The following is a 25,802-nucleotide window of genomic DNA, read 5'->3' as shown; positions in this document are numbered from 1 at the left end:
ATTTTGGAGAAGCGGGGTGGAGGGTGTGGGTAAATAAGCAGAGAGGAGCTGATGCCCACAGAGCAGAGAGGAGCAGGGGAAGTCCCTGTGGCCTCACAGCTAGCCGGGGGGTGCAGGCTCCAGTGGGCTTGGGGTCCCCAACTGCAGCCATGTGCAGGCCTGCCCTGGGTGGAGAGAGACCCCCATGGTCACAGAGGGGCTGCCCCCTCCACGGGCAGGCCTGACTCCCTCTCCCCCCGCGCTGCCCGGCAGGGTACCCTCCCAGCCCTGGTACCCTCGGCCAGGCTCCCTAACTGTCTTGCTGGTCTCGGGGTCCCCACCTCCACACCCTGGAGTGAGGAGCCAGCCACAGCTGTGCGGCGGAGCCGGGGGGGCTCAGAGGAGGAGGAGGTGGGGAGAGCAAGCGAGTCAGGGCAGGAGGGGCGTGCCGGGGTGGCACCCAGAGGCTGGCCCCCGTTTGCGGGGCCACTGAGCACCGCTGCAGGTGGGCATCGCCTCTTAGGGGCAGTCTGGGGGCTGCACAGTCGAGCTGGGGTCGTCTGGGCCCAGGAGGTTCGGGGCCTGGCTGTCTGAGCACGTCCGTAAGGAGAGGCCGCCCGCCCATGGCCACGCCGCTCCGTCCCCGCCTGTCCAGGAGCACCGGCCTCTCCCAGGTGAACACCCTCCTGCGGGAACAGCTGGGACACATGAAGAAGGCCAACGACAGACTGGCCGAGGAGCTGGCCGGGACGACGGGCAGCGTGCTCCGTCTGCGGGCTGAGCTGGAGCTGCACGAGAGGCAGCGCTGGACCCAGAGAGAGGTGCTCCCGGCTCTCGCCCGTGGGCAGGGGGATGCCTGGTCTGGTGCCCGTGGCCGGGGTCGGGGTGGGTGGCAGGAACCGGGAAAGGGTGAGCTGGCTTCCGCCATGGCCCCTCCTGGGGGCACGGCCCCAGGCCTCCTGCCACACCATGTCCCCCACTCGGCTTGGCCACATTAGCCTGCGGGGTGGGGGATACCGCGTGGGAAGACCCCTGCTTTGAGAGAAGGACCCCCTGGCTGGGCTTGGGAAGTAGAGTGAGGGCCGAGCCCTGGCTCTGGCGTGGCCGCCCTGCTCTAGCGAGAAGAGCCTCACAGGCCCGACTCGTGGTCAGACTCAGGAGCCTGGGCCACACCACGGCCCCCCACTCCCTGGCCAGACCAGCAGGGCCCACGCAGCCTCCTCTGAAACCTGCAGCCCTGGGGCGCGGGGTCAGGGCACAGGGCTCCAGGCCTCAGCCTTGCTGGGGGGAGATGCTGTGTTGACCATCCCCGGGGTGTCACTGCGGCAGGACGTCCAGCTTGAGGTAGGGGACATACTTGAGGGTCACCCCACGCCTCTGCCTGCCCACATCTTCCCCGCTGGGCTTGCGACCTCTGCTCCAATCGTCCCTGGATGTCCCCACGGACCTCCTATCGTCTGCCGCGGGCCCCATGGGCAGGATTTCTCCCCAGACGTGGCAGGAGCAGAGGCCGAGCTGGGCCCCGGGTGCCTGGGCCTCAGGCTGACCCTGCACAGGTGTCCCTCGGACAAGCCCATCTCAGAGGGGCCGTGTCGGCACTTCCCACGCGGATCGGGCAGAGCGGGAGGCCCAACCCCGCTGTGCGGACAGAGCCCCTCCTGCTGGACAGCTGTTCCGATCAGAAGCTGGGTGGCCCCTCCTGCTGCAGCCACCCCTGCACGGGGACAGGAGGGCATCAGGGGTGGCAAGAGGGAATGCGTTTGTCATCACAGGGTGGTCGTCGATGGCCAGGCTCCTGCGTGGGGTTGGGGAGACATGGGAGACACATCACGCCCCCGCCTTGGCCGCTAGGGAAACAAATGCCCTGGAGACGGGCCTCGGGTCCAGTTTGGCACTGGTTTATCGAGGGCCTTTATTCCCCCTTGGCCTTGAAAACGACTCTTGCTGGCTGGCGGCTCTTCCTGTCAGCGCCTTAAAGACACCCTTCCTCTGTCTGCTGGCATCGTCTTCTTGCTCTGGCCACTATGAGCGCTTGCTCTTGCTGTGACTTTGCATTCTGCCGGCTTCCTGTGCTGCGCCGAAGACGTGCAGGTTTCTTTTTGTTTATCCTGCTTAGGACTCATCAGGATGCTGTTCTTCCCTTGTCCTTGGAAAGCAGCCGTTACCTCCTTCAGTGTCACCCAAGCCCCTCTCTCCCCTGCTCTCTCCCGCCCTGTGGACCTTACCCATCCCCGTGCTCCCTCCCACGCTTCTTAACCTCCCAGACTTTCCTTCCTTCTATCCCCCTGGTCTATGTGGTAGATAACTTTTTCAAATCTACCCTCCTGGTCATCAATTTTCTCTTCTGGTGTCCAACCTCTGTTAAACCTGCCTATTAGGCTTAAATTCTAAACGTTGTATTTTTCATCTTTAAAAATTCTGACTTTTATTCAGGATATTTTCCAGATATCTTACTCTTAACTGGTATTTTCAAGCCTCTCGTGTGTTTATTGATGCATATTAGAAAACAGTTATTTTGTAGTCTGTGTCTGATGTTCTAATATCTGAACTTCTTCAAGGTGTAAGTCTATTGTTTCTGCTAGGTCTTGGTCATGGTGCTGTGTTTCCTTGTGTCTTTGGTGGTTTTTGAAAAAAATTTTTTAACTAAGAGCTGCGTGTTATCCTTGGGACTCTGAAAATTCTTTGAAACCTGGAATGAATGTGGTATGTTCCAGAAAGGATTGTCATTTGCTTAGGACAGTTTCTTAGGGGCTCTGACGACCTTTGGGCCACACTGAAGTAAATTTTCAGCTTTATTATTTTTTTTAAACCACCCAGGTTTTGTGAATCCAGGCTGAAAACGGCACCAAGGCTAACTTGTGGTTCCAAAACCACAGGGAGATTTTTTCCTTGCTGTCTTGGTCCCTCCAGGCCGCTGTAGCAGAAGTACCCCAGCCTGGGGGCTTGTCCACAAACATTTATTTCTCACAGCTCTGGAGCCTGGAAGTCCAAGATCAAAGTGCCAGGCCCTTCAGCTGCTGGTGAAGACCGCTTCCTGGATCACAGAACGATACCTTCTGGTTATAAGCTCACATGGCAGAAGGGACTGGACCCTCGTGGGGCCTCTTTTATAAGGACACTAACACCAATCCTGAAGGTAGAACCGGAAAGCCCCGCCTCCAAATACCATCACATTGGGGATTAGGTTTCAACATGTGAATTGTGGGGGACACGGCACCTCTTTACAGCGCCCTGCAGGCAGGTGTGTGTGTGCATGTGTGCATGTGTGTGCACTGGTTCACCGTCCACGGCACCTCCTTACAGCGCCCTGCAGGCAGGTGTGTGTGCACGCGCGCGTGTGTGTGTGTGTGTGTGCTGGTTCACCGTCCACGGCACCTCCTTACAGCGCCCCGCAGGCAGGTGTGTGTGCATGCGCGTGTGTGTGTGTGTGTGTGTGTGCTGGTTCACCGTCCACGGCACCTCCTTACAGCGCCCTGCAGGCAGGTGTGTGTGTGCATGTGTGTGTGTGTGTGTGCTGGTTCACCGTCCACGGCACCTCCTGACAGCGCCCTGCAGGCAGGTGTGTGTGTGTGTGCGTGCGCGTGTGTGTGTGCATGTGTGTGTGTGTGTGCTGGTTCACCGTCCACGGCACCTCCTGACAGCGCCCTGCAGGCAGGTGTGTGTGTGCATGTGTGTGTGTGCATGCTGGTTCACCGTCCACGGCACCTCCTGACAGCGCCCTGCAGGCAGGTGTGTGTGTGTGTGCGTGCGCGTGTGTGTGTGCATGTGTGTGTGTGTGTGCTGGTTCACCATCCACGGCACCTCCTTACAGCGCCCCGCAGGCAGGTGTGTGTGTGCATGTGTGTGTGTGCATGTGCTGGTTCACCGTCCACGGCACCTCCTGACAGCGCCCTGCAGGCAGGTGCGCGTGTGTGTGTGTGTGTGTGTGTGTGTACTGGTTCACCGTCCACGGCACCTCCTTACAGTGCCCTGCAGGCAGGTGTGTGTGTGTGTGCGTGCGCGTGTGTGTGTGCATGTGTGTGTGTGCGTGTGCTGGTTCACCGTCCACGGCACCTCCTGACAGCGCCCTGCAGGCAGGTGCATGTGCACGCATGCGTGCTGATTCGCCCGTCTCTAGCACACCTTACTTGGAGTGCGGCTTGGGGGATCCCTTCCACGTGTGAGCAGATTCCCCCTTGGGTGGACCTTAAACTTTCCTCTCTGTCCCCAGAGCCCCTGTGGTCAAGGAAACATGTTCAAGTTACGTTTGGCAAGTCCCTCTCGAGTCCCTGAGTTTACTGGTTCCTGGCTTGCGTGTCCCTTACCATACCGGCCGCCCAGCCTTGCATTCAAGAAGATGTAAAGTCCGGAATCTCATGTATGCCGCTGTCTTAGCGGGCAGGCGGGGCAGGTGTCCGCTCTTCCATGTTAGCAGGAGGGATGTCTAATCGCTGCTCTTCGATGATCACAGTCGGGGGGTGGGGTGCAAGTATACACAAGGCTCTGGCACCAGGCGCAAAGGGCGTTCCCTACCCAAGGTACACAGCACAGTGTTACTGGGCTCGATGGGGGGCCCCTCAGATGGGGGCTCCGGGGAGGGCGATCGGCGAAGCCTTCATGAAGTGGCAGGTGAGCGTGTGGGTCCTGAGCTGGAGGACCAGCAGCACGTGAAAGCACTTTCTTTGTTTGAAGCAACATTGAAAAGCCGCAGGCAGGGCTGTAACAGGCAGGAGGGGCCGTGGGAGCACTGGGCGTGGTGGTGAGCCCTCCGGGGGTCCCTGGAGGTCAGTGTTCAGGACACAGCCCAGTGCAGGGCCTGGGAAGGTGGTGGGGAGATTCAGGACCTTCTGGGCTTCGGCTTAGTTCCCTGCAAGGCTGGCGCCACTGACCGCACGTGACTCCATCCCACTCCTGCCCCCAGCTCTCCAGCCCGTCCCCTCCCCGTTCACAGCCCAGCAGTGGGCTCCCACTGCACCTTACAACCTCGTTCACTCTGCCTGTTCTCAGGGTGGCTTCCCCACCCCTACCACTGCATGGGCTCCTACTGGCAGAGGCTCCTGCCTCCCTGCCACCTTGAAGGGCCAGGCCCCACTCGGGACGTCCTAGGAGCACTCCGAGAGTAAGCGCTGCTCTCTAGGTCCTGGAGGAGAAGGAAAGGCCTGTTTCCTTGTGTCGTTCTCCCCACCCCCCAGCTGGAGGGCGGGAGCTGAGTGCTGCCCACGGCCCCATGGGGGGACCAGGCTGAGTGGGTCCTGGTTCTGGAGCTGGGAGTGGTCATCTCCCCAGGTCCTCTGGCGGGGGGAGCAAAGCACTGCCCCCCGGGGAGGGGGGTGAGTTGCATTGCTCAGGAAGGTAAGCCAGTGGGGTAGGGGCTGCATGCAGGAGGGTAGCGATGAGGGTCTGCTCTCTGCCCCCCTGGAGCCGGAGGAGCAGATTGTGGGGCGGGTGAATGGGGCTGCAGGGCTCCCCTCACCCCTCAGCGCCTGGCCTCCGCCTGCAGTGGACGCAAGCCTCTTGCTTTCAGACCCAGCGTACTCGCGCGGGGGGGCACCAGGATGTCCTCCTCCTGCAGAGACAGGTCACCGCCCTCCGTGGACACCTGGCTGAGCTGCGTGCGGCCACTGAGAGGTGCGTGCCAGCCACCCTGCCCACCCAGAGCCAGGCGTGGGCTCCATCAGGGTCAGGGAGAAGGGCACCTGATGCCGGGCCCAGGCATCGGGCCCGCCACGCTCCTCCCACGGGTGGCCCGATGGGAGTGGTGGAGACGGCAGGAGAGGTGGGCCGTGGAGGAGATGGACGGATGGACAGAGTGAGGCAGGCAAGGGTGCAGGGGAGAGAGGAGAGGCAGGCCAGCTAGGGAGATGCAGCGCGAGGGGGCGGTTCCACACGCATGGACTCTGGCTTCCCTCCGACCCTTGCCGGGAACCTCGCACGGTCTACCCCGGGCCCTTGAGGCTCAGAGGGTGGAAGTGCTGCTCAAGGAGGACAGCCTGTCCTGTCCGGCCTGGCCCAGCCCCTGCTCACCCCTGCCCCGCTGAGATGCCACCCGGCGGGGCCTCTCCTGAGGATGGCGCGGGAGGGGTCTGCCGCAGGCCTATCACCAGACCCGGCCTCTGCCACCCAGCGTGGAGCCTCCAGGCCGAGCCCGAGACAGCCCGGGGCTCAGCCGAGTGCCGCCCTTGTCTCCCAGGGGCCTCGCTGACATGCGAGCAGACGCGGCCAGGACAGCCCAGCGCCTGCACACGGCCTGCCTGAACCTCGGCTCCAACCTGCGGCTGACGGCCAGCCGCCCAGCCAGTGCCCTGAAGCAGCAGCTGCAGGACAAGGTGCGGGAGATGCTGCAGCTGCAGGGCCGCTGGGACGCCGAGAAGGTGGCACTCCAGGCCAGGTGGGTGCAGGAGGTCAGGGGTGGGGGGCGGGGGCGGGGGCTGGTCGCTGCACCCGCCCATCTGCCCAGCGGCCGCGGGTCTGGGACTTCGCTCACGTGCAGTTGTAACTCCTGATTTCACCCCACACCCTGACACCGGGGCACTTCCCCTGATGCCGCACACGGCTCATAAATGCCATCTCATCGCAAAGGCAGGCGGGCCCAGACCTCCTTACCCACCACCCCCTGGAGGCAGAGCTAGCGCCCTGAGACTGGACGCGTCCCTGTGAACACCGCCCTGGGTGCGTCCCTGTGAACACTGCCCTGGGTGCACTCGGACCGCTTCCCCGTGGCTGCTTCCAGAAGTGGAATTTTCAGGCCTAAAAGCATATCCTGCCAGGGGTGGGCGCTTGTTCTGAGGGCCCCCAGAGGGGCCGGGGTCCAGTCCCAGTTATCGTGGGAGGTTCTGGACACGGAACTCACGTGTGGCGCTCTAAGGTCACGTGAGGACAGCTTCTGCAGGAAACAGGAGGCAGCTCCCAGCGCTGCCACGGGCCTCTGTTCCAGGGACCTGGGGCTCACGTGGTCACAAACGCCCTCGGGGCCAGCTGAGTCCCACACACCCCAGCCGGCCTGGAGGAGAGCCACGGCGGGCCCGGGGGTACGGGCGGTCCAGCACAGCCCGAGGGTTCAGCGCCCGGGGCCTGAGCCGAGTGATCTGGGCCCACGGAAAGGGAGGCCCGGGTGCTGGGGGCCAACCAGGGGTCTTTGAGAAGAAGGCAGTTCCTGGGAAGGAAAGACGATACCACCATTAGACTTACGGTGGCAGAGGAGTTCCAGGCAGAGGGACCGGCCGGGACAAAAGCCCAGAGGTGAGCGCGGCACCTGCCGCACCCCAAGGACAGAGCAGGGCCTTGGGAAGCCACGCTGTGGGGCTAGAGAGCTGAGTCAGGGTCAGGGCGGGGGCCTTGAGTGCTGCCCTCGGGCTCTGCGCTTTACCCTGAGACAGCGGGAGCCACTGCAGGTTCTAGAGCAGAAGAGAGGTGTCTGACTGGAGTGGGACTAAGGCCCACGCAGGCAGGGGTGGCCGAAGCCAGCAGGCAGGCCGCACCCCAGGAGGAGGAAGACGGGGCCGGGGGGTTCCAGGGCCCGCCGGCACCCCGGGCTCCGTTCTCTGCACTGACGACCCCACCCCGACTTCCCTCCAGACTCTGGGAGCAGACGTTGCTGGTGGGGAAGCTCACAGAGCAGAACACGGACAAGGAGAAGACCATCGCCTCCCTCAGAACGGAGGTTCAGGAGCTGGTGCGTGGCACTGGGAGAGGGGTGGCTCGTGGTGGGGGTATCCGGGCCCCCCTGAGCAGCCTCCCCCCGCCAGCAGGAGTCCCATCGCAGTGGAGGCCTGCCGGCCCCGGGAGGCTTGAGGGCTGAGGTCGAAGCCCTGCAGCTCACCTTGGACAGCATCGCAAAGGTGCGGGCCCGTCTCGGGTCCTTCCCGCGTGGAGCAGCGAGGGGCTGCAGGGTCCTGGTGGCTCGAGCTGGCCTGTAAGACGGTCTGGAGGGACCTGTCCGACCTCAGCCCTGAGCTCTCTCCCCTCCACCCCTTCCTTTCTGCGCCCTGGAGGTGGCGCAGGCAGACGCGGGGTGCCCGGAGCCAGCCTGGAGTGGCAGCACTGAAGGCCAGGAGGCGCAGGGCCAACCGAGGAGCCCCCCACGGGCTGCGTCGCCCCCACGGGCCTGCTCCCCGGCCGCCCTGGACCCTGCGCTGCGGGCTGTGCAGGTGGCCATTGAGAGGCGGCGGCAGCGGGAGCAGGTGGGCGGCCACAGAGGCAACGCTGTGCCCCATCCCCGCCGGAGCAGAGCCTCAAAGCCCACCAGGCTGAGAAGGGCAGCTACAGGGCCGGCCTGTGTCCCACCAGGCGCCTGCCCCTGAACCCCACACCCCGGGGAGGGTCTCCGGTCTGAAGCGCATCCTTTCTCGGGCAGTCGGGAGCCCCGCTGGCTTCTGTGGTCGAAGGCCTGGCCAGGCCGCGGGGCTCACGCCACGCTCCCTCTCGCGGGCAGGAGCTGCGCCGGCGGCTGGAGTCCTCCGAGGCAGCGGCCGCCGGGCTCCACGAGCAGCTGTCCGAGAGCCAGCGGGAGCTGCGGGCCTCGCGGAGGCTCCTGCAGGAGCGGGGGCAGGAGCAGGCCCGGGGGCACCAGGACCTCCTGGGCAAGCTGGGGGCGCAGCGCTGCCGGGAGTCCAGCGAGCTCCCGGGAAGGTGAGGCTGGCGGGCCGGGCTCACCTGCTCCACGATGTCCCCCGCAGGAGAAGCGAGGGCCATCTCCCGGACTGGAAGTCCTCCCGGCCCGAAGGCTGCCTCCTCGCCCCTTCACCCCCCAGCCTCTGCCTGCACTGAGCACACCCCCTCTTCCCTCGGCTGCGCCCGTCTGGGCTGTGTCTCCCCAGGACTCACCTTCCCAAAGCCCAGGCTGAGCACGTGCCTGCCCCTTGGCCTGCATCCCAGGCTCCCGGCTGCCCGGCCCATTTCCACACTCCCCTCCTGGGAGCAGGCTGTGCTCTCTCCCACCTCCCCGCTGGCTGCCAGGACTCCTCCGGGGGTCTTACCCAGCCTTCACAGGTGGTCCAGAAAACCCCAACTCCCGCCCCATCCACTGGGGTGGCCCCGCGTGCCTTCCTGGCATGTCCTGCGGATCTGGTGTTCCGTGGTGCGGTCGGCCGTGAGGCTGTCTGGATTCTTCCGTTCACGTCTTACTGCCCAGGGGCTGGTGGGGGTGAAGGACATGGAAAGGGAATCCCCCAGGATTTATAGTCCTGAGTGAGAGGCTCGGTGGACCTTCCCAAATCCACACACTGCCTGAGCCGGGAGATGGGGCGCGGAGTGGGCTGGCGGCCCAGGAAGGCTTCCTGCAAGAGGGAGCAGTGCAGGGGCAGCCAGGACCACCTCCTGTGCGTCCCCTCGCTCACCCGGGGGGCTGGGACCGCAGGTCCCTCGGGGTTGCCCCTTCTCTGGGTGTCCTGGCAGTTCACCCGGGTCTGAGACAGGCGCTCCAAAGAATAAATTAACCCCAGTCCCGCTCCTGAAAAATGCACGGGAGATGGGCAAAGAGATGGGAGCAGGTGGGTTCAGCCTGGCACAGGGGCCCGGGAGCGGAGGAGCCAGGGAGGGGCCCCAGGAGGCGGGAAGGGACTTGCCAGGAGGAGACAGGAGCAGAAGTGGGACACAAAGTAAGGCAGGCGGGGCCACCTCACCACCCCAAGGAGCAGAGGTCACGGGGGGCCGCGGGGGAGCCGTTGGCAGGGGCACCGCCCTCACAGCCGTGGCTTTGGCAGGGCTGGGCTGGCCGCAGCGTCCTGGGGGCGGGGTGGAGGGGCAGGCTGGAGTGGCCCCTCAGCACCAGGGGAGGAGGGGCTGAATCCCAGGGACATTTGGGAAATGGGGCCTCAGGACTCGGTGCTTCAGAGCACGGCCGGGGGAGAGCTGCTGAGACTGCAGCTCTGGCTGGTGGGTGACCGGCAGAGGGGACCTGGCCGGGGGGGCGGTCAGCGGCGAGCACAGCTTTGACAAGGGTCGGCCGTCAGGGGAGGTGAGCAGCACAGGCAGACCTGGAGCCGTGGGGTTCCCGTCGGGCCGGCGCCCCCTCCTCCCCGCTGGGCTCTGCAGGACTGGTGGAGCTTAGCCTACAGGTGCGGAGGCCGAGGGCAGGGACGCCCCAGGCGCAAGGCCCTCCAGGGCTTTAGGGACCCCCACAGGGCCACCAGGAGACAGGCAAGCCCGCAGGTGGCCGCCCCAGGGGACAGGCCAGCCAGGGGCCGAGCCGCTGGGTCTTCTCGCCCCTCCCCACTCGTCCCTGAGCCCCGAGTGGCCTCCACGGCCCCCGCCCTGTCTACCCTCCCAGTACTCGGCCGAGGCTCGAATGCGCCCGGTGAGGGTCCCTCGGCTGCCCTCCCCGGCTGCACGCCCGGGACCCCCCAGCTTCTCCTCCCCTGCTCCCAGAGAGAAGGCCGCTCTGGAGGAGGTGGTGGAGGAGCTGGGGGGCAAGGTGGATGCTTCCCGCCACGGGGCAGCAGAGTCCGGAGGCCGGGAACCTCCCGCGGGGGGCGGGCCAGAAGGAGGAGCTGGTGAGGCAGGGCAAGCAGGGCCGGAGGGAGCTGGAGAGCAGGCGGCCGGCCACCAGCGGGCTGTCCTGTCCCCTCTGGGCCCCGGCGTCCTCACCTGCTCATGGGACCTCTCCTTCACCAGCCTCATCTCAGGGGTCAGGGTGCCTAGCGAGACAGCAGGCCCCCCCCCCACCGGCCGGCCTCCACCGCCACCCAGACACCCCCTCCAAGTCCGGCCCAGCGCCACCCCCGGGGCAAACCCGCCACCCTGGGCCCAGCCGAGATGGGTGCCCCAGCGTGTGCGCACGCGCTCCCACCCAGGCGTGTCGGCCAGGTCTCCACTGACAATGCCACCCCCAGCCAGGAACGGCTCAGCAGTTCCTGGCCTGCGGGGCGAGCCACGCTCCTCTGGGGCCCCTGGGCTTGGAGGGAGCTGCCCTGCCTGCTGGGCCCCCATCTTGCCCTGAGGCGACCTAGCGCCCTCTGCCTTCTGGTTTCCGGGTCTCAGTCAAGGGCGCCTGGAGCTGCTGGAGGAGAAGGTCTCGGGGCTCAAGAAGGAGCTGGTGTCGGTCCAGGAGGTGCTGAACGCAGCGCGGCTGCAGAGGGACGTCCTGGAGAGCGAGGGGGAGGGTCTGCGCAGCGCCCTGGCCCGGGTACGCCCTCCGCTCCTCTCTCCAGCGGCCGCTCACCTCCCTCCCTGCTGCCTGGGCCCTCAGGCCGTCCCCAAGCCCCCAAACTCAGCGGTGGCCTCCTCGGTCGCTGGCCAGTGGGCAGCGGCCCACCTTCCCTGAGTGCTGGGCACACCTTCCCTCAGGGTGCCCCCTCCCTCGGTCGCCCTGTCACCTCTCCCGGCTGCAGCCTGGTACCCGGGGGCCACCATCTACCCCAGAGGCCTCACCACTGTGGGCCCCCTTCCACCAGGCCCCACCCAGAGCTCCGGCTCGCACACCTCCGTGATGCGGGGCTCACTCCCTCCCCGGCACTAATAGCGCTGCCCAGGGGAAGCTCTGCCCATGAACCTGAAAGTCCCTCCCTGGCTTCCCTGCTGGGGTGCCCTCTGCCCCCCCGCCCCACCCTAGGCCGAGTCCAGCAAGACCGACCTGGAACTGCTGGTGAGCCAGCTCAAGGCGGAGGGGGTGGAGCAGAGGCGCTCCCTGGCTGAGATGGCTGCCCTGATGGAGGGGCTGACTCGCGACAAGGGCTCCCTGAGCCACCTGGTCCTGCAGGTGAGACGAGGGCCCAGGGGGACCGGCCTGGCCTGAGCCTCGCTTCCCCAGCGCGGCTGTGAGTCCCCGCCCTGCTCCCCGAGCTCAGGCCCTCCTTTCACCCATCTTCACCCCTCCTGGACTTGGGGGCTGAGGGGGTGGGGGCGGGGCCTGCCCATGGACCCCTCCCTGCCCTCTGGCGGCAGCTGGAGCGGGTGCTGACCCAAGAGCGGGCAGGTGCCCGAGAACAGCTGGCGCGGGCAGAGCAGCAGCTGGAGCTCGTGCGGGCCGCGCGGAGGGGCCTGCAGGAGGCCTGCGATCACCTGGAGGAGGGGCTGGAGGGGCTGGAGGGGCAGGCGGCCCGGCTCCGGCACGAGCGGGCCCAGCTGCAGGAGCAGGTGGGCCAGGTGAGGGGTCTGCGGGGCTCCGGGCTCCCAGCCCCACCCAGCAGGGCCACCGCTGCCTCTGGGGTGGCCGGGCACACGGCACATTTGGAAGTCACGCCGCTTCAGGATGTCAGCACCAGCGCTTTCTAACTGCAATGCTGCCTGACATGGCTGATTCGAAGCCGCCCTCCCAGTGCTGGGAGGTGGGGAACGGGGGAGGGACACACAAAGAAGGACGTTTACATCAGGCCTGTCCCCAACATCCGGGGGCTGGGTTCTCCCCTGGTCAGAGGGTTGAAGGCCTCGGGCCCACTGATGCTCACACACTCGGGGGGAAAGGCTTCACTGCTCCTCCATTGTCTTGTTTCTCTCCTTCCTGGACCACATCCGCACAAAAGAGCTGCCCAATCACTCACTCGCTCATGCATTCCTGCGTCCATTCCCAAATCTGCTGACGTGGATCTTCCATGGAGGAGGTCAGACTCCCCGGGACGAGACACTGCAGCACCTTTGCATTCTCCTGACACCAGCCTTGTCGGTCCACATGGAAACCCTGTCTCTGCAGCGTCTCCGGCCCCCAGTGGCATTCAGACTTCATGGTCCGTCACCTCTGGGACTCAGTCCAGCCTCTTTCTGTTTCTCAGACTCTGTCCTATCCTTTTTGGGGTCATCTTTTCCTCTTTTTTTAGTCAAAGAGTGACTACACTCAGTCAGCCAGTGCACAGTTTTTGACAGCTGTAAGCACCTGTGTAGCCACCACCACAATCAGGATGCAAAGTGTCTCCAACCAGCCCAGCAGGCTCCCTCCTGTCACGGCCACCCAGGCGGCCTCTGCCCTGACCTGTTTTAGACCTTGTTGTAAATGGAGTCATGGGGTATAGACTCTTTTGAGCTCGGCTTCTCTCCCTCAACACGACGTCTTTGAGAGTCATCCCTGTTCTTAGGTGTATCAAGAGCACCTTCTTTTTGACTGCATAGTAATATTCCATCATATGGATAAACCACATTTGCTTACCCATTCACCCACTGCTGGACTTCTGGGTTCTTTCCATTTTGGGAGTGGACAAGACTGCTATGAGCATTCGTGGTCAAGTCACGTATGGATATTCTCATTTCTCTTGAGTAAATACATAGGAGTGCAATTGTGGAGTCACTGGGTAGGTGTGTGTTGAACTTTATAAGAAACTGGCAAGCAGTCTTCCAAAGTGGTTGTATCGTTTTACTCACCAGCAGCGTGGGAGGCTTCCAGCTGCTCCTCAGCCGCGTCAACATTTGGCATCGTCCGTCTTTATTTTTTAGCTATTCTGTGTGTGTGTGAGGTTATATGCCATTGTGGTTTTAATTGGCATTTTCTGATAACAAATGGCATTAAGCACATTTTCATGTGCTTATTCAATATTCATATACCTTATTTTGTCAAGTATCTATTCAAGTCTATTGCCTATTTTTATTGGGTTTTCATATTTTGGTTAGGGATATATAGGAGTTCATATATCTTGGATAAAAGTACTTTGCCAGACAGATGTACTCACGTTTCTGTGACTCGCCTATACATTTTCTTAATGGTATTTTTGATGGACAGAAAAGTTTAACTCTGGCAAAATTCAGTTTACCAAGTTTTAAAAAAATTTATGGTTAGTGTTTTCTAGGGGCCGTCTGAGAAATTTTTGCCTAGCCCAAGGACGAGACAATATCCTGCTCTGTTTTCATCTAGCTCTTAGGTCTATGATCCATTTCAAGTTGATTTTTCTGTACAGCAGTGGTTCTCAAAGTGTGTTCCTCAGACCAGCCGCATCAGTAGCACTTGAGAACTTGTTTAAAATGCAAATTCTCAGCTGCCATCCCAAAACCTACTGAATCTGAAACTCTGTGGGTGGGGTCCAGAAATCTGGATTTTAATCATCCCTCCCAGTGATTCCGGTGCACATTAAGGTGTGAGAACCACAGGTGTGTGGTATGAAATAGGAACTGAAGTCCATTATTTTTCATACTAATATCCAGTTGTTCCAGCACCAATTTTTGAAGAGACTTTCCTTTCCTCCTTGAATTATCTTGGCAACTTGTTGAAAATAAACTGATCATACATGTGCATATATGTGCCCAGATCATATTGTTGATCTGTGCAAACTGATCTATTTGTTCATCCTTTCACCAAAACTGCACTGTCTTCATTACTGTAGCTTTTTAATGTCTTGAAATTAAGTAATGTGAGTATTCCCATCTTATCCTTCCTTTCAAGATTGTTTGGCTGTTCTCAAACCTTTGCATATTCATATACATTTTAGAATTAGATTGTCAATTTCTATACCCAAAAAAGCCTGGTAGAACCTTGATTGGGACTGTGTTGAATTTATAGATCAATTTGAGAAGACTGGACATCTTAACTGTATCTAGTTGTCCATCCATGAACATGGTATATCTCTCCATTTTTTTCTTTACTTAATTCCTCTCAGCTGTGTTTTGTAGTTTTCAGTGTAGAGGTCTTGCACATCTTTGATTAAATTAATTCCTAGTTTTGATATTGTGCCTTGCTGTTTTAATTTCATTTTCCTATGTCCATTACTAGTATATAGAAATACAATCTCATAGATTAACTTTCAATCATGCAACCTTGACAAATTCACTGATAAGCACCAGGGTTTTACATGTACACAATCATGTTATCTGTGAATAACAACAGTTTTACTTCCTTTCTGATCTCAGTGACTTTTAGCTCATCTTCTCTTAATTCACTGGCTAACGACCTACAGAACAAAATTGAAAAGAAGGAGTGAGAGTGGCCATCCTTCTACCAAACTCAACCACGGGGAAAGAATTCAATATTTCACCACAAAGTGTGATGTTATCTATAGGCTTTTCATAGATGCCTCTTATCAGATTGAGGAAGCTCTCTTTTATTCCTAGCATGCTGAGATTTTTTTTTAAAATTATGAATGGGTTTTGAATTCTGTTAAATGTGTTCCCTGAATGAATTAAGATAATCATGTCATCGTTCTTATTCTGTTAATACAGCTAATTATATTGGTTTATTTTTTAATGTTAAAACAACCTTGCATACCTGAGATAAACAATTTCATAATGTTTTGTTAAGGATTTTTACATCCATATTCATGAGGAACGTTAGTCTATAATTTTTTTTCTCATAATGTTTTGGTCAGATTTGGAATGCGGGTTATGCTGGCCTCACAAAATAAGTTGGGAAGTGTTCCCTCCTCTTCTATTTCCTGAAAGTGTTTTAAAATTTCTGTTTCTTCCTTAAATGTTAGTAGAATTCACTAGTGAAGTCATTTAAGTCTGGAGTTTTCTTTGTGAGAAAAGTTTTGATTAAAATTTAATTATTTATTAGATATAGGGCTATTAAGATTTCCTACTTGGTCTTGTGGCTGTTTCTTCTGCATCCTAATAATTTTGCCTGTTGTGTTTTTATTATCATTCAGTTCAAACTATTTTCTCATTCTCTGGGTGATTTCTTCTTTGACCCATGGATTATTTAGACATATATTACCTAATTTCCAAATATGGGAATTTTCTAAGTATCTAATTGTTATCAACAACTAATATAATTCCAATAAGGTCAAAAAACATACCCCATATTATATGAACAGATTTAAATGTATTGAAGCATGCTTTATGGCCCAGCATATTATCTATTTTGTTGAACATTCCATGTTCCTGTAAAAAGAATGTGTATTATGCCATTGTTGAGTGTAGTGCCTATAAATATCAATTAAGTCAAGTTGCTTGATACTGTTGTTTAAGTCTTCTGTGTCCTTGTGGGGTTTATTTTATTTGTTTTATTTGTTTGATTTTTTTGGTCTACTTGTTCTATTAATGACATTTAAATATCTACAATTGTGGAATTGTCTATTTCTACCTTTAGTTCTACTTTTGTCTACCTTTTGTCTACTTTTGCTTCATATATTTTGAATTCCTATTTTTAGGAGCATACAAATTAGTATTTTATAACTTCATGATGAATTGACTTTTTATCTTTATAAAATGTCCCCTCTTATCTTTGGTAACATTTGTTTTCTTGATATCTAATTTTCCTGATATTGATATAGCCACACCAACTTTCTTTGCTTACTGTTTCCATGTTATATCATTTCCATACATTAACCTTCAATTCATCTGTGTCTGTATATTTAAAGTGTGTCGGGTCTTGCTTCTATATTTACTCTGACAATCTCTACCTTTCAACTGGAGTGTTTACATCGTTTACATGTAAGGTAACTGTTGATATGCTTGGTTCAAGTCCACCATCTAGGTGTTTGTTTTCTATTTGTCTCTTTTTTTTTGTAAATTTTTACATTTTGCCTTTCTGGATTTCTTTTGGGTTAGTTGCATATTTATTTAGTATTCCATTTTATGTTCTCTGTTAATTTTTTTTAGCTATACTTCTTCTTATTATTTTAGTGATTACTCTAAAGTTATGGTATGCACAGTCTATATTAAAATAACATTATACTATTTCACAAACAATGTAAGATCGTGACAACAATATATTCCATTTACCCCTCCCATCCTTAGGGCTTGTTGCCATATATTTTATTTATGCATACGTCGTTATAAACTCTATAATACATTATTAATATTTCTGCTACAAATGGTCACTTCAACCACACACATACACACACAGACACACACACTTCAGCTATCTAGTGAAATTCTCCATCTTCTCGGATATGTTCTTGAACACATTAATTATAATATTTTTCAGGTCATTGTTTGATAATTCCAACATCTGGACCCCCAAATTGGGTCTATTTCTATTGTCTTTTATCTCTTAGTTTTCAGTCCTTTGGCCTTATCTCCAGGTGCTTAATAATTTTTTATTGAGTGACAGATTTTGAGGTTTTGTAGAGCTAATTTGAGGCTCTGGGTGATATAAACTTCTTCCAAAGGGAATTTGCTTTTCATTTTAGGATATCAGAGTCAGGGCAGATCACCTTTATCCAGTCTTGGATTTAGCTGTTTTGTAACTGGTTTCAGTCTTTTTTGAAGAGTGAGCTACCTCAGGGTGTTGACCTCACGGTATAATACAGCTCTCCTGTGCTCCTAACTAGGGCCCCCACCCTGAACTCTGGGTTTTGTTGTCTCAATTCTGAGATTGCCAAAAGTTCTGCCTGATCTTCCAGATGCTCCGCTGCACTTTCTGTTCAGATTCATAATCCCTTGGCCCTATACTGTGGTGAGTTATAAAAAAGCAGTACCATTCGTTTAAATGTACAGCATCTCAGACTTACCTCCTCTCTGACATCCTAGCCTCCTGTGCTATGGCTGCTCTGATAGCTCTGAACTCCAGATCCTGTCTCTTCAGTCTTATAAGCCTGCTGAAGCCATAGGACACCTCGCAACCCTTTAGCTAAGGCTTCATCATCGGCTCCCAAGGCTCTGGCAGAGCCTCTTAGGAGCTGGCAGATCCCTCAAGGGGAAATCTGTGGTAGAATATTAGGGTCACCTGAACACATTTCTCTCAGTAATTGGACCTCCTTGGGTCTTGACTGCCTTGGTATCTCTAAGTCCTTCACACAGGTATGTTGGGGGTGTGCTGTACAGCTTTTCTAGCTGCTGTGGTGGGAAGGTTGGTCTCCAACAACCTACTTCACCATCATCAGAAGCAGAAAGTTGTGTTCTTTATTGATGAAGAATATTTTCACTAGGTATAGAATACTAGAATAGCCATTATTTTCATTCAGCATTTTGATGAATTCATTCCATTGTCCTCTGACTTTCACTGTTGCCCTTTGGAAGTCAAACACCAGTCTTATTGCAGCTCTTTTATAGGTAATGTGTGGTTTTTCTCCTCCGATTTTTAAAGATTTTTTCTTTATCTTTGGTATTCAGAAACTTTTTTAAAAGTTTGTTCTGAAATGTTATTAGCATTTTTTAATTGAAGTATATTTGATTTACAACATTGTGTTAGTTTCTGGTGTACAGCATAGTGATTCAGTTATACATATATATATATATTGGGTATATATATATTCTGTAACCTTATGGAAAAACCCAAACGAATTTTTTGGCCAACCCAATACATATTCTTTTTCAAAATCTTTTCACAGAAACTTTACTAAGATATATCTAGGTGACATTTTCTTTGTTTTTATCCTTTTGGAGGATTGTGGCTCATTTTAAATTGGTGGCTTGATGTATTTTATTAGATTTGGGAAATTCTTGTCCAATATCTCTTCAAATATTCTCTCTCCTCTCCCTCTGCAACTCTAATTACACATATGTTGGACCTTTTTGCCTTGTCCTATATGTCTATTACACTCTTATCTGTATTTTCCGTTCTTTTTTCTCCTCATGATTCAATCTAGTACATTCTTTTGTCTGTCTTCCAGATTATTAGTCTTCTATCCTATCTAACCTGCCATTGAACCCATCTATTAATTTTGGTTATTGTATTTTCAAATTATATTATTTATATTAAGTGTCCAGCTCTATTGTGAAATTCTACATTTCACCATCCATCTTCTTGAACATGTTAATCACAACTATTTTAAAGTCTGTGTTTGATAACTCCAACATCTGATAGCCAGGGGGACAGGGAGGCAGTGTGTCTATTTTATGTTCTTGCATGTGATTTTATGCCATATGATTCTGTCTCTGATATGCCCGGTGATGTCGATTAAATGCCAAGTATCATACATAAAAATTATAAAAATAATTTGAGGATCTTGATGATGCTATTCTTCTTCTAAGGAAGATTTACTTTTAATTCTGGCAGGCAGTGAAGGTAGATGATCACCATAATCTATGATTGAGGTGATTCAAACCTGAGCTTCAGTCTTTTGAGGGAGAGTCTATTCTGATTCACCACCACTACTAGGATGAAGCCCTCCTGTGAATACAACTAGAAACCTGGGATGTTTATCAGGACCCTTCCGCTTTGATATCTGTAAACTCGAGTTTTTGTATTCCTAAGGTCACAGTACTGCCAGAAGCTCTCCTTGGCTTCTCAATTCCTCAGCCCAGACTTTTAAATCAGCACATGCTCTGAGGAGAGAAGAGATACTGAGTGGTGGACTCACTCCTTTGTTTCCCTTTCCTCCAAGATCTTGGCTCCTTCAGTCCCAGCTGCCTTGGCAGCTCTCTGAGGCCTTATACAGATTCCTGTGATAGGTTTTGTCTAGATTTTTGTGATGTTCTTGGTGGAGGTGTTAGTCTGCAACAAGCTGTTCCTCTGTCACCTTCTTTGTATTTCTGTGCCATGTCTCCTGACCCCAGAAACTTGTGGCCCAACAGAGGTTACCATTTAGATGGGCAGCTGGGTCCCACCTGGGGGTGCTCAGTTCAATAATTTCTCCATCATGGTGACAGGAGTGGAGGTCCCTCTGCTGTGAAAACACACATGCACCAGAGGTCCAATATGTCCCATAGCCACCCTCCTCCTCCACTCTTTCCTCCATGTTGTTCTGCATGAAACCACTTTTTCTGAAGTCCTTCTTTTCCCTTGAGAGGCCCCTCCTCACACTTCCACTCTCTCTGCTGGACTTTCCCCTCCCCCTCCCCTAGGTCACATGCAAGAAACAGGCCCTGGAGGAGCAGCTAGCCCAGAGCCTGCAAGACCAGGAGGCCCACATGGCCGCTCTCCAGAGGGCCCTGCAGGAGAAGGAGGCTTTGTCTGAAGAGCGGGCCCAGCTGCTGGCCAAGCAGGAGGCCCTGGAGAGGCAGGGCCAGCTCACAGCTGAGGAGGCAGCTGACCTCAGGTACCTGGGGTCGGCAGGGAGTGTTCATGTGGCCCTGACCTCAGGGAGCCTGTGGTGTGGCAGGGATGGGCAGTCACTCAGCGACTGTAAGGCAGGGCAGGTATGTCTACATGAGAGAGAGGCTGTAAGTGAGGGGCAAACACAGTGCCTGTGGGGTCAGAGAGCACCTAGAAGAGGTAAATGCAGCGAGAGCCTTCCTAGGACAGTTCTCCTGAGAGAGATGGCTGCACTAGCCCATCTCAGACCAGCAGAAAAAAAGGTGTGGAACGTCCTGCTCATGGATCTGAGAAGTTCAGGGTACACACTGCTTCAGGCAAGGCTGGATCCAGGCGCTCCTGTGGTGCCCTCAACAGCCTGCCTTTCCCCCATCAGCGTGGCTCAACTCTAAGGAGACTTCATTCCTGGGCAGGCTCGGGGTGAGAGCTGGCAAGATGGCCAGCGGCCACGCCCAGCTCCTCCTCCAGCAGACACAGAGCGCCCTTCTCCCCACGAGGCCTGAGAGCCACTGTCCACAGCCATCTTGAGCCGCTTGACATCCTTGAGGAGATCCTGGGCGTCGCAGGGCTCCGACGTGCAGGCTGGGGCCCCATGACTACCCCTGGAGCCAGGGTGGTGGCAGCCCCAGGGAACCACGAGGCTGGGGGTGGGGGTGAACCCTGAAGACCATCGGGGCCACTTCCAGGAGACCTGGAACAGACACTGCAGGCGAGAACAGGGTGCCCTGCCAGCTGTTGCCTGGTGAGCTGAGCTGGCCTGTGACCTCTAAGGACATCCAAAAGCTGGTGGCTTTCTGCACCTTGTGCCCTTCTCAGGAACACTGAAGTATTTTTGTAGAAAGAGTTCCTCCCGAAACTCCAGAACTGGGGGCCATGAGGAAACTTAGAGACCCAGGTCCTTGAACTTCTTCACAGAAGACCTCTCCTCCCAAGGAAAGCGTGGGCACAAATTGGAGCAGGAAGCCCGATGAAGTCCCAAGACCCCACTCCTGGCCCCCTCCCAGGCCCCACCGGTGCTCAGAGGACAGGGGAGGGGGCCTCTTTCCTCCCGCCAGCATTTGCCGCCCAGATCATGGGCCCTGGTCAGGGGACCCTCCCCCAGCCTCAGCACTGGGCCCAGGGCCTCTGTGCATGGAGACCCTGCAGCTCCCAGACGGAGTCCCACACCCACTAAACAGCACTTGGCAGGGACCAGTCTGAGCTCCTGGTGACAGGGCGGCACAGGACATGGCTTGCTTCTCCTGATGACTGAGGAGCCCCGGTTTCAAGGTCCTCCGGCCCCCAGTCCCAGGCCCTGACAAGGCTGCAGTGCCGGGGACCCCGTTTAGTTCTCTGGCTCCAGCTCGATGGACTGGGGTCCTACCTGCACCCCACGCACCCTCGCTGGTGGTGCCGGGCCCCCTTCCAGGAAGTGAGATGCTCCCGGGCTCTGGTGGAGGGACAGACTGGACACATCCTTAGTGTGTCCGGGACCGGCACAGGCCACTCCCCTCAGAGGGGACCAGGTGGGCACAGAAAGCTGGGGAGAGCCGTCCAGACGTGGAGAGTGGGGAACACGTGGGGTGCTTAAGAGGGTGGGGACTGGAGGGGGGACGGGATATCAGAGGAGTGAGGTTCCTGGGCTCTGCAGACACCAGGGCGCCCCGGAAGGTGCTGACAACACCCCACTCTGACACTGGCGGCAGCGGTGTGCAGGGGGCCCGAGGGAGACTGTGGCGGGGCTGGGACGGGCTGAGCAAGGTCCCCCGTGGCCCGTGGCCCTCCCTGGTCCACCAAGCCGTTTGGGGCTGTGCATCGGCTGTCTGTGTCTTCATGTGAGTATCTGTGTTGAGTGTTTGTGGTGTGTCCTCGTTGGTTGGTTGGTTGTTTTTTTCACCATACATCACCCAGCACTGGACAGAGCACACGCTCGTTGGCTGGCTGGTGACTGATGGATTCGCTGTCAGAGATGCAGCCCATGTCATCACCCTCCCCAGAATCGGGCGCCGCTGTGAGTCACCTTGTTCACCCCAGGCACTTTCTGAAGGGCTGCGTCTGTGCCCAGACGCAGAGGCGGCTTCTTCACGCAGGGGAATCGTGCTGCGCGAGTTCCGCTCTGGAGGCTGCTTCTCAGAGCGACTCTTTAAGAGAATGTCCTCATTGTCTTAGCAGCTGACGAGATGCCCCGTAGTTTCTGAAACATTCTAGCATTTCATGGCATTGAAGCTGAGTCTGATTGACGCCCTGTGTGAAGCTACGGGGAACATCCCTGCGCTGCGCCATTGGTTCATGTGTATTTCTGAAGAACTGACCCCTAGAAGTGGGACTGCTGGCCCAAAGATATGCATGCTTTACGTTTTGAAATTTCCCAGTCCCCCCTCCACCAGAGAAAGTCATCCTCACACCCTTGCCGACACTGGATACGATCGTTATTTTAAGCTTTTGCTAACGTGATACGTAATCGATAATCATCACAGTTGTGATTTGAACCCCCTTGAGGACTAGTGAGTTTCTTATGTTTATTCACCATTTGTGTTTTCTTTGTGAATAACAGTCATTGTTCTCATTTTTCTGTAGGATCAGATGCTTTCTGTCACTGATTGGTGGGAGCTCTTTGTATAGGACGGATATTAACCCTTTGCATATTTAGTGCAAATATTTTCTCCAAGTCTGTCCCTTGTCTTTTGACTTGGTTTGTGGAATCTTTTCTGCACAAAAGATTCCGTCTCCCTCTCTTTAAGTGTATTCAGATCTGTTGGCCTCTTTATTTTTGTCTTCTGGCTTTTGTGTCTTGCTTAAGATTATAAAATACCCTTCTGGATTTTTTTCTACTATTTTTACAGTTCTGAGTTGCTTAGTTGTTGTCTATTTGTTTTGTTTTTGCATTTTAGCTATTTAGTCCACCTGGAACATTTTTTATGCAGGGTCCAATTTGTTCTTAGAGATTTAAGATGAATGAGTTGCCCGCTGTTTGCCTTCTGATTTACTATCCCAGCCTTGACGGGCACCGTCCTAGCACATGGGCTCCATGCTGTCCCTCGTTGGCAGGATCCTCCGCCAGCGTGAGTGACTCGCCTGTTGTTTGATGACTCTCTGCAGGGCCGAGAGGGACTCCCTGGAGAGCAGCCTCTTTGAGGCCCAACAGCTGGCGTCACAGCTGCAGTCACAGCAGGAGCAGCTGGAGGGAGAGGCCCGGAGTGCGAGGCTGGCCCGGCAGGCCCTGCGAGGTGCTCCACAGACGGGCTCGCTCTGCTGCTCTCCCCAGATCAGCCCCAGAAGGACCCCTTAGATGAGCCCGTCCCCTGATGCACTGCTCCCACTCCCCGGCCCCCAAAGGGGCCCAAACACAGCCTAGAGCTCGTGTGTCTGAATGAGCTGTGCCACTACTCTCTGTGATGGGCACTGCTGCCGGCGCTGGCCCGAGGCTCAGAATGGGCTGTGGCCACAGGGTCAGCGTGGCAGCCCCCGGCCCCCCCCCGCCCCAGGCTTGCGGGCTGCCCAGCGCCGGCTGGGATCAGGACACGTGCCTGCAGTGGTGCCTGGGGGGCTCTGTCCCGCTGGCTTGGGCAGCATCCTCAGAGCCGGGGGCTGTCACTCCACAGGGCCTCACAGGGCCGCAGGGTGTTCCGGGGGATGAGGTGGGGGTGAGGGAGGGCCCCGTGGCGGGTGTCGGATGCGCCTGTCCCTTCACAGTGCAAATGGAGCAGCTGAAGAGCACCTGGGAGGTCCAGGAGACGAAGCTGCAGGGGGACGTGGGGCGGCTCCTGCAGCAGGTGGTACAGCAGAAGCAGGACACGCAGCTGGCCCTGGAGAGCCAGGCGCTGGCCCACCTCGAGGACCTAGCCCGGCTCCGGAGGGAGAAGGTCTGCCTCCCTGGGACCAGCCCCCAGCTGCCCGGTCGCTTCCCGGGAGTCTGCCGTGTCCCCAGGGACGGCAGGCACTTGGGGAGGGGCCCAGGAGACCAGCCGGGCGGCAGGGGTGCCCAGGCCACGCGGAGGCTGGGCAGGAGGACCCTTGACAGTGCGCGTGGGCGGCCGGGGCCCCGTCCCTCACGGAAGAGGCGCCCACGGGCGTCGGCTGACCTGGCCGCAGTCTGAGGGCCCATAGCCGGAGGGAGCTCTGTCCCCCTCTGAGACGTCCCACTGGTCACAGGCCCAGAAGGCCTCGAGTGACACGTCCGTACACACTTTGCATGCCAGGGTGCCTGGTGCTCTGTGGAGGCTCAGGAAAGGTTTCTGAGCTGTGACTCGAGTCGGGGGTGGTGGCCGCTGGGGCCCAGAGCGCCCTCCGCCGCGCTCGTCTCTGCGTGTGAGGTGGCGGCGTGAGGCTGGCTGGACTGACCGGTCCCTGGGCACCCGTCCTGCCCGACGTCCCATGAACCCAGTCTCACTCAGGAACACAGGCGCCTGCTGGTCTTACGAGTCCTGACCTGTGAGTCTTCACAGCCTGTCCCTTTTCCTCGGCCCAGGAGACCCTGAGTCTGTCTCTGACAGAGGAGAAGGAAGTGGCAGCACGCAGGCTGGAACAGGAGAAGGAGCTGGTGGCAAAAAGTGCAGCCAAGAGCGAGGCTCTGAAGGAGGAAATTCAGAGCCTGAAGCAAGAGCGGGATGAGAGTCTCCTTCAGCTGGAACATGAGATGCAGCAGGTGATGGGCGGACCACGAGGCAGTGGGGCGTCCTCATAGGTGCTCACCGTGCCTTCTCCCACCCAGCAAGAGGGCTGTGTGGGGCAACCTTTCCACGTCACCGTTGTTGCAGCTTTGACCTTCCACAGCAGTCCTGGTGGACAGACATTCCCCCACCTACCATCCACCCATCCACCCATCCACCCATCCACCCATCCACCCATCCATCCATCCACCCGTCTACCCATCCACCCATCCACCCATCCATCCATCCACCCATCTACCCATCCATCCATCCACCCATCCACCCATCCATCCATCCATCCATCCATCCACCAGTCCAACCATTTGTCTATCCACCCATCCACCCATCCACCCGTCCATCCACCCATCCATCCATCCATCCAACCATGCACCCATCCAACCATCTGTCCATCTATACATCCATCCATCTATCCATCCAACCATCTGTCCATCTATACATCCATCCATCTATCCATCCAACCATCTGTCCATCCATCCACATAACCATTCATCCATCCACCTGTCCATCCATCCACCCATCCACCCATCCACCCATCTATCCATCAATCCACCCATCCATCTACCCATCCAACCATTCATCCATCTGCCCATTAATCTACCTGCTCATTTATACATCCATGCAATTCACTGTCCCTCCACTCCCTTGTCCATCATCCATCCATTCACTTGAATATCCATCCTTTATTCACACACCCAGCTGTCTACCCACATACATGGCCATCTATTAACATACCCAGTTGTTCATTCACACACCTGACCATAAATCTATCCCTCAACTTGCTTAAACATCCATCCAACTATCCATCCACTCACCTGACCATCCATCTATTCAACCACTCATTCATCCTTCCCTCTGTCCACACACTCAGCTGCCCATCCCTATCCACTGATTATCCATGTGTCTGATTATCCCTCCATCCATCTGATCAGCCAGCCAGCCAGGCATCACTGTGTCCATCCATCAGCCACCCACCCGACCAGCCTCCCATCCCGCAGGCTGTTGGAATTCAGACACTGGGCAGGTAAAAGCTACCCTCCGAGTCCAGGCTGTTCCAGCATTCCGTGCCACCCTGAAGCATGCACTGTTGAGTGAATGGAACAGACAAGTAAACACATTCATGTGGGTTGTCACACTGTGACAGGACTCTCAGATGTTGGTACAAACTACCGATTGCGGGAGAAGAGTTACAGTAGCAGGAATAACCAAGGTTTATTGTCAGACTCTGCATCTCTAGTTTGATTCTCACAGTGCTGTGAGGTGCACGCTCTTATCGGCCCCCTTTGACTGGTGGGAAACAGAGATTCACAGACATTGAATAACTTGCCCAGAGTGGCACGGTACACCTGCTGGGCAGTGGGGACCGTGTCCTTGGCCACTCCGCTCTCCTGCTTCCTGAAAGTGAGGACGGCATGTCGAGGGTGGGG

At 56.1% G+C, this 25,802-nt stretch overlaps 1 protein-coding gene across 1 annotated transcript in view; it reads left to right on the top strand.

The window, feature by feature from the left end:
• CROCC2 (ciliary rootlet coiled-coil, rootletin family member 2) overlaps positions 1–25,802 on the top strand; it is a 65,202-nt gene that overhangs the window by 7,027 nt on the left and 32,373 nt on the right. Inside the window, 15 exon segments of the mRNA XM_068545403.1 lie at positions 635–800; positions 5,483–5,586; positions 6,149–6,346; positions 7,534–7,630; positions 7,950–8,138; positions 8,390–8,586; positions 10,324–10,396; positions 10,398–10,489; positions 10,936–11,080; positions 11,507–11,653; positions 11,839–12,039; positions 19,540–19,733; positions 22,808–22,935; positions 23,402–23,571; positions 24,177–24,353. Of these exon segments, the coding sequence (XP_068401504.1) occupies positions 635–800; positions 5,483–5,586; positions 6,149–6,346; positions 7,534–7,630; positions 7,950–8,138; positions 8,390–8,586; positions 10,324–10,396; positions 10,398–10,489; positions 10,936–11,080; positions 11,507–11,653; positions 11,839–12,039; positions 19,540–19,733; positions 22,808–22,935; positions 23,402–23,571; positions 24,177–24,353 (2,278 nt within the window).

The sequence above is a fragment of the Eschrichtius robustus genome, chromosome 5 (genome assembly GCF_028021215.1).
Source record: "Eschrichtius robustus isolate mEscRob2 chromosome 5, mEscRob2.pri, whole genome shotgun sequence".
Classification (NCBI taxonomy): Eukaryota; Metazoa; Chordata; class Mammalia; order Artiodactyla; family Eschrichtiidae; genus Eschrichtius; species Eschrichtius robustus.
Note: the sequence above shows the minus strand (reverse complement) of the source record. Positions and strands in the feature narration are given on the sequence as shown.